This window comes from Triplophysa rosa, linkage group LG15, assembly GCF_024868665.1.
Source record: "Triplophysa rosa linkage group LG15, Trosa_1v2, whole genome shotgun sequence".
In the NCBI taxonomy this organism is placed as follows: domain Eukaryota; kingdom Metazoa; phylum Chordata; class Actinopteri; order Cypriniformes; family Nemacheilidae; genus Triplophysa; species Triplophysa rosa.
This window is the reverse complement of record NC_079904.1, coordinates 10,617,050-10,629,750: the sequence shown is the minus strand read 5'-3', so window position 1 is coordinate 10,629,750 and position 12,701 is coordinate 10,617,050. Positions and strand designations below refer to the sequence as shown.

Genomic DNA, 12,701 nt, shown 5'->3' with positions numbered 1-12,701 from the left:
GCCTTCGGCCCACATGAAGAGCATTGCCATGTGTGACCCCTCCAGGCCTGCAGCGACGCCGTCTGATTCCTGCTCCCCTGCCAGACACCTCTTCCCTGGGCAGGAAGGTTGGTGCAGCAGGCCAGTGGGTGGATCGACCCCCGCTGGGGGGTACTATGAAGGAGCCCTTTGAGATCAAAGTGTATGAGATAGACGATGTGGAACACCTTCAGAGACGCAAAGAAGGGATAGCAGAGGTAAGAAGGTTGTCACAGAGTGTTTGGCATGTGCATGCTGGCCAGTATACACCTAGCTGCTTGTGTAGACCAGTTTGCAAGATGTAAACAGTATTGTTCCAGAAGCACTTCCTGTTTCCTGTTTGTTACTGTTAGAAGAAAACACAACCAACAGAAGTTATCATTTAAGATTTAATAATATATATGAAATAAAAAAGCTGAAACAGGAAGTGCTTCAGGAAGTGGTCTATACTGCAGTATTTGTATGTTGTTTGTGGTTTTGTCGCTGCTACATTATATGCCGACTAAAATAAGGCTCATTCTGATTTTACACTCGAGCGTATACTGAATGTCTCGAGTGACAATGACAATACGTAAGTAACTAATTGTGTTTAGGTAGTTTATGAGTCTGGCAATGCTGAGGCAGTCGAATTTAAAACATTTTAATGCACGACTCGAGCCTAGTAGATGTGAGGTATTATCCATTTATGTAATTTATTTTTATTCTTCATAAATCAATCCTTATGTCAGTATATCTGCAAGCCCAGATGAAAATTTTATTGGTGGAGAGGTTGCTTTTTCAATGCTCTGGAGACTTAAGAAATCTCAGTTAGATTTCATTTATGTATCAAGTGAGGTAACTGGGGACTTTTTTAAGAGAGTTATGCAAAAGTCAAAATTGAATGTCCATATTGCTGTCTAGAACAAACAACTGAGATATTAAAAACATCTTTATTTAAAGAGATTTTTTACTTTTTATTCCCAAAGTGAGAGCCTTAAATTCATTATACGCCTGCTGCATGCATTCCAAACCCCGAAGTGGAGTAAATGGGCAGAAAATCTCATTTAAAAATTAGCTTCTCATTTAGACTATAATGAAAAGGCATAATTTCTCTGACATCATGTGGCGTGTAATTGTCAGGAATAAAGCTTATCTCTAAAACAATTACTTAACTTGGCTAATTGACTTTAGATTGGACCGATAGCTTTAGTCGGACAGGGATGAGTGGCGATGTAGGACAGTGAGAAGTGGAAAAAGATTACAGCAGAAATGCGAGGGAGAAGAGTGAGGAGGGGTCAGAGGACCCCGTGATGAATGAGGTGTGGCTTCACAATCTGGGGCCCGCCTGATCAGTCTTTATGGCCTTTTCCACACAGTGCGTCTATGGGTCATTAACTGCTTCCCTGTGAGTTTCCAACCCTGATCACACAGTCAATTGTGTGGGGAAGACGGGTGGAAAAGACATTAACTCAAACGAATGGTGCTTTGATTTATTTTCAATTAAGAAAATATGATCTCCGTTTGTGTGTTTGAGTCTGGCAGTTTGCTCATGAAGAATTAGGCCGTTCACCCTCTTGTTTTATGTTTTCTGTATATACAGGTATATATATATTTATACATGTGACTAGGAGGTTGTATAACTGCTAGGGTATATTTATGTATATTGAAGCAGAGACATACATTGTGGAATTACTTTGTATTTGCAGAGGGCACAGTGTAATGACAGAGTCATGAGTTTTTCATCATCTGCAGGAATCAACAATGATAATAGTTGATAGCCCCCAGGGCCAGTGAGAGAGTTTCAGGCCGTTTGACGGAAAAGTTACTTGACCAATAGGGCCATTGCTTTAATATTATTACATCTTGCATTTATTATTTATGCATATGTAAGCAATTTGCATATGTAAAATGTTTTCTTTGTTGCTGCTGGGTATTGTTGTTACAGATTCTGCTAATGTAATGAAGGCAAATAATTTAGCTGGCTAACATTGAGATTTTCTGGAAATTACAAGTACTTGTAATCAAACAGTTCTTGGCCACCATTGACTACCATAGTAGGGAAAATTGCTTTATAAATGCCTTTGTTCTGTTGAACACAAAAGAAGATATTTTGAAGAATGTAGCAAAGCAAACAGTTCTCGGGAATTTTTGACTTTTTTCCTACTATGGTAGTCAACGATGGCCAAGATCTGTTTGGTTAAAAGCATTCTTTCAAATATCTTTCTCTGTGTTCATCAGAACAAAGAAATGTATACAGATTTGGAACACAACTTGAGAGTGAGTAAATGATAACAGAACAAAGACTTCACATGAGGATTTAAACCACCAAATATTGAGAGTCTATCAGTATGGTGAAAACCTTTGGTAAAACTTGATTTCATTTTAAGGTTGAGATTTTCATGGAATTGCCCCATTTCAACTTTGCATTTGTTTTCTTAGTTTGCTGCTAAAATGTAAAGGATATGTGGCTAGACATAAAATGTATTATCTTTTGGTGGACAGGGCAATCTAAATCCTGAACTTTAGTTTACAGAGCTGTGTTGCCTTCTGTTAGAATGGCGGTTTTAGAAAAGTTAACAATGTGGGGTGAATCTAGATTAAAACATGAACGTTTAAAGTAGATTCATATTAACATTGACTTTATCTAAAGACCTCTAATGCTCACCTGTCAATGGTGGACCACACATGATAGGGAAAGATCATCTGTCCTGTAATTCTACCTTTCGGTAATCTGAACCTCACCTCCCTTTTTAATCACTTGAGCAAACATGCATCAAGGATATTAGACACCAAAGTATTTAACCTATGCTACCTTTATTTTCTTCTTGGTCCTATTTAATCTGTCCAAAGGAACAGGGACCTACATTAAATCCTCAATACAGATTAGCAAGCACTGAATCAATTGGTCTAAATCCCCTGAACTGTAAACCTGTCCCTGAGAATGGCCACAGGTGCTCGGGACAGTACACAGTTCATTGAATACGGTTTACTCATCACAGTGCTTCTTTCCTACAATTGCAGGGACTGCAGTACTTCAACGTCCGTCTTAGGATGCTGGAGAAGAGACAGCATCAGATCAGGGAGATACGGGCCAAGCACGAGAAGCTGAAAAATGAGCTGGAGGATGCCAAGAACCGTCTCATGCTGGACCCTAACAAGTGGGTTGGAGAATGTAAGTTCACAAGTGAATTACTTTCTAAAACTCAAGTGTATATGCGATCCTATTTACATCACATATTTATTTATACAATTTGTCATTTTTGTATTTCAGCCCTATAGTGTACATTACAGACAAATACAAGGGTTTATACTAGACATTTCACATGCTTTTATCCAATACACTTTCTTTAGTGTGATGCTTTACCATGCATCAAAGACCAAAACAATCATTTTCACCATACGTCTTGCACAGCGTAGGCTTCCCGGTAATATAAACTAATGGCTCCTTTTACAACTTTAATTGAAGCATTTGAACTTTGTGCCACTGTGTTGCTGAGGTAATGGAAACTCGCAGTCAAAAAAATGGGCTACTTTAAACAACGGAGAAAGTCTAAACAATGTATTGTTATAATGGATGACGTTGGCTTTCCGGAATATTCTCCATAACCCTAAACTGTGAAAGACTTGTCGGGGTGTTTGAAGTTGTAATCCTCTCGTACCATTCAAGTGGTGTCAACTAAGCCTGTGTTGGCTTCTTCAAGTCCTCTAAGCTGCTGTAAGAGCCAGAACTGAGGACACTGGCTTTACAATGTTTAACCTTCAGGTTAACAATGACCCGAAGAGACTCCACAGCACACTATTCAGCAGGCGATTTAATTGTTCATTTCAGAATATTCCTTCAGTATCAAGCAGTGCAAGAAATGATAAAATAAATAATTCAGAATAAAGTAAATAATAAAATGAGTATTGTTTACTTTGCAGAGAATTGGAGAACAGTGCTTCAGCTTTGCTGAATCTGCTACTGTATGTTTTATTTTTTATTTGCCCCTTGGTTGCAGAAAACACCAATTTATTTTGAAAAGTAGCTGTCTCTGCTTTGATCGAAAAATTGCTTTTGTAAATTCTATGTGGGAGAAATGTAGGCATATCAAAATGTAAAATAACAGTGTAGAGAAAATGGAAGATGCATAGAAGAAAGGGACTCTGAAGTGTCAAAGAAGCGCCTGTGTTCGTGAATCAATAAAGTATTATTTTTCTTTTCTGCAATCCCTACCTGCCCACTGGCCAGGAGATGTTTACCATTCATCTCTGAGTGCTGTCTAGGGGTAAAGCAATGATTGGGCCTGTCATGCTGTATAAATCAGGACCCTCTTCAGAGCCTAGTAAAACTGGTGTTTGTAAGACCTCCTCTCAAAGCAACCATCACCTTCATGTTAGGTGATAAATGAGAACAATTGTTTGTCTATCAATGTAGGTGTGAGGGTTCAACATCAGGAGGTCTGTGGCATCCAGCCCTGAGTCACATTTTTATTAACTAGTGGTTTCATTTGAGTGTTTATTTTACCTTGTAAAATTCTTTGTTACTATTCTGTTCTGTTTTACAGTTAAATATCGCTGCTGTCCTTCTGAAACCCTGCATCTTCATATTTTGTGATTTTTATTTTTGCCATAAACCATTATTATTCGTCACCATTTTTGTTTGTCACTGGGTTTAACCGATAAAATCTAACCAATAAAATGTATTAAACATTGCTTCTCAATTTTGATAACACATTATTTAATCATTTTAAACTTACAATGTTTTTTCCATTTCCTGAAAAACAGCGAATTTGGTTTCGGAAGGACAGCGACAATAGATTAAATTCTTAAAACAGCATAAATATTTGCCAAGCAACATTGCATAAGATATTAAGACTTTTCTTTTTACTTTTGAAAATTGTTTTGTTTCCTTTAAATAATGTTTAAACACATTTTTAATAAATTTGTATTTATGTTTAATAGTTGATGTGGACCCAGATCTAGACCAGGAGTCCCAGGAATACCTGGAGGCTCTTGCACAGGCCACAGGAGAGTTGGAGTTTTGTGTCAACCTATGCAAATCTCGTGTGATGATGGAGACCTGCTTCGACATCGTAGTGCCAACGATCCCAGGACTGATCGCACAACAGGAGATGGAGGTCTGAGAGGGGTGGGTTATTATGACAGATGGGGGTGTTCTGTTGGACAAGCTTATATGAAAGAACAATAAGACTTTTAAAATGTTCAATTGTTTAATGTCTTGATGTCTCGTTTGATGGCACGAACATGTGTTGCGAGTTTGAGACTGGCTCATTTTGACCAGTAAGCCGGGTCAAAAACTCACAGAAATCCTGATAAAAGGGATAAAATATGTGTTAAATGCAACAGGAAGTGCCTTAAACCAATGAATCCCAAGATGTATCTTTGTTTTCCGAATGGTGCTAGTATTAAAACCAACTTTCCCAAATACACTCTGTTATCATATTTCCTTTGAGAAACAAAGTATTTTGCATTGTAATGCAGTGTATAGTGTATTTATATCAGCTAAAAGTGTGTAAAAAATATAGTTTTAATTATTAAAGGAAAAAAGTTAAGAAAAAATATCAAATCTCTCAATGTCTCAGACTATTGCATTTTAAAATCGCTAAATAACGAGAACTGTTTGACTTCAAAAGGTGTTGTTCAGCATCACACTTAAACTTGGATCTTTCCCTTCTCAAACCAAGCATGCCCCTGGTCGATTTGTTGTTAAACTGTTGTCTATCTTGTTTAGTTACAGTCGTTCCTCTGCACAATGACAGGTCTTTAGAAAGGCCCTTGGATGCAGATCAATGTTGACTTGTGCAGCTGGTGGCAGATCATAAAGCTTCAAACACTTCTCAGGATATCTGACTGAAGTGTGTCTACCAGTGAGTTTCAGTGTGTGCGTGAGTGTCTGTGCGTGTCTATCTAAATGTATTTTGATGATGTGGATGCACGTGTCTGTTCTTTTTTGATCATGCAATGTCCAGCATTAAGCTGGTTTCTTTTAATGTGGGAAGACAAATCCACTATACTGTATCTACCTGAACTCCAAAAGATTATGCCTTCAGTGAACTTCAAAATGTTCAGATATACAAACGGCTATCACCTGTTAACAGCTTCACAACAGGACCTTCTCCTACATTGTCAAGAGATTTATCTTTGTATGATGTTTAATGATTTTGGTCATGTTAATCCTTAAAGTGTATTTTTTAAGAGAAACTTGAAACAAAAAAGAAAGAAAGCGAAGAGTCGTTTTGTATTTGATTGCTTTTCTTTATTTAAAAAAGAAGCATTAAAAAGACTCAGGCTTTTTTTCAAGTTGCTGCATGAGATTTTAATGTGTCCTTTGTAAAATTAATTTAATTTTCTCTTTGTTTTATATCCCGGTCTGCGATTTCTATGAATAATTTGCATTTAACAGATTTGCCAAGCGTTTTTGACTTTCACAATTTTCTGGGTGTTCCTGCTTTGTATTGTACAGTTTTTTAATCCTTTTTAAAAACCATGTAAAGATTTTTGAGTTTGCATTAACATGAGTTTATGAATAAAAAGAATGTTTCCTCTTTATAAGTCATGGTTGAAATTGTATTTTATTTCATTATCAGATTACTTTTCATAGATTATAATCATGAATTTAGGTCTTAAATTTAAGTTACAGTAAGTTATCAAACCATTGACAAATGACGAATTTAATATCAAATTTTTGCCTGATCATTTATCTGTTTGAGGGAAGTAAACATTAAAGTGTAATGACAGCTTGACATTAAAATAATGTTTAACGTTTATGTGGAGATGTTAAATTGTTACTTTATGCAGGAGGGGCGGTAAAGAGATGCTTCTCCACAGATGGCTGGAGCCAAAACAAATTTGAGAATTTCATCACAGCACAGATTGATCTCTGTCAGGTTTTCAGGTCTATAAATGATGCTATTCCAGGATTAGTGAATCATTTAGGCTCTTGAGTACCGTGAGAACATAAACCATCAGTCAAGAGAGATTTGAACTGGCCAACAGGCCAACTTTATGAGTGGTGGGCTATTCCACCTGCTCTCTCTCTTTCTCTCTCATTTAGTTATAAAGACATTTAGTTATAATGACATGTTATAATGTGTTGCTTAGTGCCCATGTCGAATTCTGCACACACAAAAATCTGCACACACTGAACACTACAGAAATTGCCAATAAATCTTGCAGAATTTTGTAAACTGTCATTGACCAATTCTCCCACCCATTCACACAGTAATCATTGGTTGTGGTTTTTTTCTAAGTTCCATTTAACATTTATTCTCCACACATCTTTACTAAAATTAGAGGCGGAAACATGAAATATATTTTACAGTTAGTCTGAGCATGCAAATCATTTACAGTTTTGCAAAACATGTTGTCAATTCATATTTATGATAAATGAGCAGATATCAATAATATGCTTGTTATTAATAAAAAAAATTAGCTAATAAAATTTGCATGATCATTTCCATATGTATGTATACAGTATATGAACTCTTTGTTCCCTGTTCACCCTTTATGTAATAACTTTATTATTTGCATCTTTCTCTCTCACGGCCTTCTGTTCATAACATGCATGGATGGAGGAGGGCTGGTTCAAAAGGAGACAGTCCAACCCTCAGGCTGTGAATGTGATTGAGTTCTCTCTCATCCCGTGAATATGTGCAACCAAAATTGTCAAAATTCCGTTCCCTACTTGCATTTACACCGAAAAATGCTATCAATGTGAAAACGGTTTGAAATGCATGACAGAATACATGAATAATCTTGTCCAAAATGTACACTACAGAAATATTATTTTTGCACAGAATAGAAAGTATGTGTAATAAATAAACTGAAACATTTAGTATGTTGTGAAATCAAATAAAACATTAATTTAACTTTATTTGTTTTACAGTCAATTCAATTCAATTCAATTTGATTTATATAGCGCTTTTCACAATGTGCATTGTTCCAAAGCAGCTTTACAGGAGAAAATAAGAAAAACTGAAAAACACAAAAAAGGGTAAAACACAGCACAGTGCATGGTGTTTATAGAACAAGCAAGATTATTCTAGTAAATAATATCTAATAAATGCAGTCTCCCGGTGGTTTATTTAGCATATTTTGCATTAAGTGAATGCTTGGCTGAAAAGATGTGTCTTTAATCTAGATTTAAATTGGGAGAGTGTGTCGAATAGTATCAGGGAGGCTATTCCAGAGTTTAGGTGCTACGTATGAGAAAGCTCCGCCCCCTTTGGTGGATTTAGTTATTCTAGGTGTTATCAAAAGTCTGCGTTTTGAGATCTTAGAGAGCGTGATGGGTTGTAGTGTGGTAGAAGCTCTGTTATGTAGGTAGGGGCTAAACCGTTTAAGGCTTTATAAGTAATTAAAAGAACTTTAAAGTCAATACGATACTTAATGGGTAACCAGTGAAGGGTTGATAACATTGGGGTTATGTGATCGTATTTTCTGGACGTGGTTAGAACTCTGGCAGCTGCATTTTGAACTAACTGTAGTTTGTTTATTGATGATGTAGAACAACCACTAAGCAGTGAATTACAGTAGTCAAGTCTTGAGGTCATAAATGCATGAATAAGCTTCTCTGCGTCAGCCACACTTAAAATATTTCGTAACTTGGCATTCATTTCTAAGGTGGAAGAAGGCTGTTTTTGTGACATTTGAGATGTGATTTTTAAATGACAGGTTGCTGTCTAATATAACGCCAAGGTCTTTAACTGTATTTGTTGGAGTAACAGTGCAGCCTTCAATTTGCAGGTCATAATCCGAAATATTCTGCTCACGTGTCTTTGGTCCGATAAGTAATATTTCTGTTTTATTAGAATTTAAAAGAAGGAAATTACAAGTCATCCAATGCTTTATATCGTCGATGCACTCTGCCAATTTGGATAGTTGGAAGGAATCATCTGGTCTTGATGAGATATATAGCTGAGTATCATCTGCATAACAGTGGAAGCTAATTCCATGTTTTCTAATAATGTTTCCAAGGGGCAGCATGTATATGGAGAATAGCAAGGGTCCTAAAACCGATCCCTGAGGTAATCCATAATTTACTTGCGTTAGATTTGATGATTCCCCATTTAAATGGACAAATTGATGTCTGTCTGATAAGTAAGATCTGAACCATTGTAGTGCCTGTCCCTGAATACCGGTATAATTGTGTAAGCGATCTAGAAGTATTTTATGGTCTACAGTATCGAACGCAGCACTAAGGTCGAGCAGGACTAGGAGTGAGATGTTACCTTTATCTGATGCTATAAGCAGGTCGTTTGTAATTTTAACGAGCGCAGTTTCAGTACTATGATGCGGTCTAAAGCCTGACTGGAATTTTTCGTGTATGTCATTATTTTGTAAGAAAGAGCACAACTGAGTGGACACTACTTTTTCTAGTATTTTAGACAGGAAAGGGAGATTTGAAATCGGTCTATAGTTTCCTAGTTCATTGGGGTCTAAGTTTGGTTTCTTGATAAGAGGCTTAATGACGGCCAGTTTAAAGGNGAGTGTCTGTGCGTGTCTATCTAAATGTATTTTGATGATGTGGATGCACGTGTCTGTTCTTTTTTGATCATGCAATGTCCAGCATTAAGCTGGTTTCTTTTAATGTGGGAAGACAAATCCACTATACTGTATCTACCTGAACTCCAAAAGATTATGCCTTCAGTGAACTTCAAAATGTTCAGATATACAAACGGCTATCACCTGTTAACAGCTTCACAACAGGACCTTCTCCTACATTGTCAAGAGATTTATCTTTGTATGATGTTTAATGATTTTGGTCATGTTAATCCTTAAAGTGTATTTTTTAAGAGAAACATGAAACAAAAAAGAAAGAAAGCGAAGAGTCGTTTTGTATTTGATTGCTTTTCTTTATTTAAAAAAGAAGCATTAAAAAGACTCAGGCTTTTTTTCAAGTTGCTGCATGAGATTTTAATGTGTCCTTTGTAAAATTAATTTAATTTTCTCTTTGTTTTATATCCCGGTCTGCGATTTCTATGAATAATTTGCATTTAACAGATTTGCCAAGCGTTTTTGACTTTCACAATTTTCTGGGTGTTCCTGCTTTGTATTGTACAGTTTTTTAATCCTTTTTAAAAACCATGTAAAGATTTTTGAGTTTGCATTAACATGAGTTTATGAATAAAAAGAATGTTTCCTCTTTATAAGTCATGGTTGAAATTGTATTTTATTTCATTATCAGATTACTTTTCATAGATTATAATCATGAATTTAGGTCTTAAATTTAAGTTACAGTAAGTTATCAAACCATTGACAAATGACGAATTTAATATCAAATTTTTGCCTGATCATTTATCTGTTTGAGGGAAGTAAACATTAAAGTGTAATGACAGCTTGACATTAAAATAATGTTTAACGTTTATGTGGAGATGTTAAATTGTTACTTTATGCAGGAGGGGCGGTAAAGAGATGCTTCTCCACAGATGGCTGGAGCCAAAACAAATTTGAGAATTTCATCACAGCACAGATTGATCTCTGTCAGGTTTTCAGGTCTATAAATGATGCTATTCCAGGATTAGTGAATCATTTAGGCTCTTGAGTACCGTGAGAACATAAACCATCAGTCAAGAGAGATTTGAACTGGCCAACAGGCCAACTTTATGAGTGGTGGGCTATTCCACCTGCTCTCTCTCTTTCTCTCTCATTTAGTTATAAAGACATTTAGTTATAATGACATGTTATAATGTGTTGCTTAGTGCCCATGTCGAATTCTGCACACACAAAAATCTGCACACACTGAACACTACAGAAATTGCCAATAAATCTTGCAGAATTTTGTAAACTGTCATTGACCAATTCTCCCACCCATTCACACAGTAATCATTGGTTGTGGTTTTTTTCTAAGTTCCATTTAACATTTATTCTCCACACATCTTTACTAAAATTAGAGGCGGAAACATGAAATATATTTTACAGTTAGTCTGAGCATGCAAATCATTTACAGTTTTGCAAAACATGTTGTCAATTCATATTTATGATAAATGAGCAGATATCAATAATATGCTTGTTATTAATAAAAAAAATTAGCTAATAAAATTTGCATGATCATTTCCATATGTATGTATACAGTATATGAACTCTTTGTTCCCTGTTCACCCTTTATGTAATAACTTTATTATTTGCATCTTTCTCTCTCACGGCCTTCTGTTCATAACATGCATGGATGGAGGAGGGCTGGTTCAAAAGGAGACAGTCCAACCCTCAGGCTGTGAATGTGATTGAGTTCTCTCTCATCCCGTGAATATGTGCAACCAAAATTGTCAAAATTCCGTTCGCATTTACACCGAAAAATGCTATCAATGTGAAAACGGTTTGAAATGCATGACAGAATACATGAATAATCTTGTCCAAAATGTACACTACAGAAATATTATTTTTGCACAGAATAGAAAGTATGTGTAATAAATAAACTGAAACATTTAGTATGTTGTGAAATCAAATAAAACATTAATTTAACTTTATTTGTTTTACAGTCAATTCAATTCAATTCAATTTGATTTATATAGCGCTTTTCACAATGTGCATTGTTCCAAAGCAGCTTTACAGGAGAAAATAAGAAAAACTGAAAAACACAAAAAAGGGTAAAACACAGCACAGTGCATGGTGTTTATAGAACAAGCAAGATTATTCTAGTAAATAATATCTAATAAATGCAGTCTCCCGGTGGTTTATTTAGCATATTTTGCATTAAGTGAATGCTTGGCTGAAAAGATGTGTCTTTAATCTAGATTTAAATTGGGAGAGTGTGTCGAATAGTATCAGGGAGGCTATTCCAGAGTTTAGGTGCTACGTATGAGAAAGCTCCGCCCCCTTTGGTGGATTTAGTTATTCTAGGTGTTATCAAAAGTCTGCGTTTTGAGATCTTAGAGAGCGTGATGGGTTGTAGTGTGGTAGAAGCTCTGTTATGTAGGTAGGGGCTAAACCGTTTAAGGCTTTATAAGTAATTAAAAGAACTTTAAAGTCAATACGATACTTAATGGGTAACCAGTGAAGGGTTGATAACATTGGGGTTATGTGATCGTATTTTCTGGACCTGGTTAGAACTCTGGCAGCTGCATTCTGAACTAACTGTAGTTTGTTTATTGATGATGCAGGACAACCACTAAGCAGTGCATTACAGTAGTCAAGTCTTGAGGTCACAAATGCATGAATAAGCTTCTCTGCGTCAGCCACACATAAAATATTTCGCAATTTGGCAACATTTCTAAGGTGGAAGAAGGCTGTTTTTGTGACATTTGAGATGTGATTTTTAAATGACAGGTTGCTGTCTAATATAACGCCAGGTCTTTAACTGTATTTGTTGGAGTAACAGTGCAGCCTTCAATTTGCAGGTCATAATCCGAAATATTCTGCTCACGTGTCTTTGGTCCGAAAAGTATACAATCAGAATCAGAATCAGAATCAGAATCAGAAGAGCTTTATTGCCAAGTGTGCTTGCACACACAAGGAATTTTCTTTGGTGTTGGAAGCTTCTAGTACAGACATTTAACACAATGACAATACAATATAATACGATTTACAGTCTAAAAGATTCTAAATTGTGCATATATAAAATAAAGACTATTTTACAGAAAATGGGGGATAATAACATATAAGAGACATTGTACCGGGTAGTATATAGTAGAATAAACATATTAACAGATTGTATGTACACTTGTGCAAATGGATAATTTAGTAAGTAGAGGTAGTGTTATATACAT

General features: G+C 35.9%; 1 protein-coding gene across 4 annotated transcripts in view; it reads left to right on the top strand.

Moving 5' to 3' along the window:
• kif26aa (kinesin family member 26Aa) overlaps nucleotides 1-6,532 on the top strand; it is a 68,848-nt gene extending 62,316 nt beyond the window's left edge. For all 4 annotated transcript variants that reach the window (XM_057353001.1, XM_057353002.1, XM_057353004.1 and 1 more), the window contains 3 exons: nucleotides 46-236; nucleotides 3,019-3,169; nucleotides 4,939-6,532. In XM_057353001.1, the coding sequence (XP_057208984.1) occupies nucleotides 46-236; nucleotides 3,019-3,169; nucleotides 4,939-5,120 (524 nt within the window). In that variant the 3' untranslated portion in view covers nucleotides 5,121-6,532. The remainder of the gene's footprint in view (nucleotides 1-45; nucleotides 237-3,018; nucleotides 3,170-4,938) is intronic.
• The last annotated feature ends 6,169 nt before the right edge of the window (nucleotides 6,533-12,701 follow it).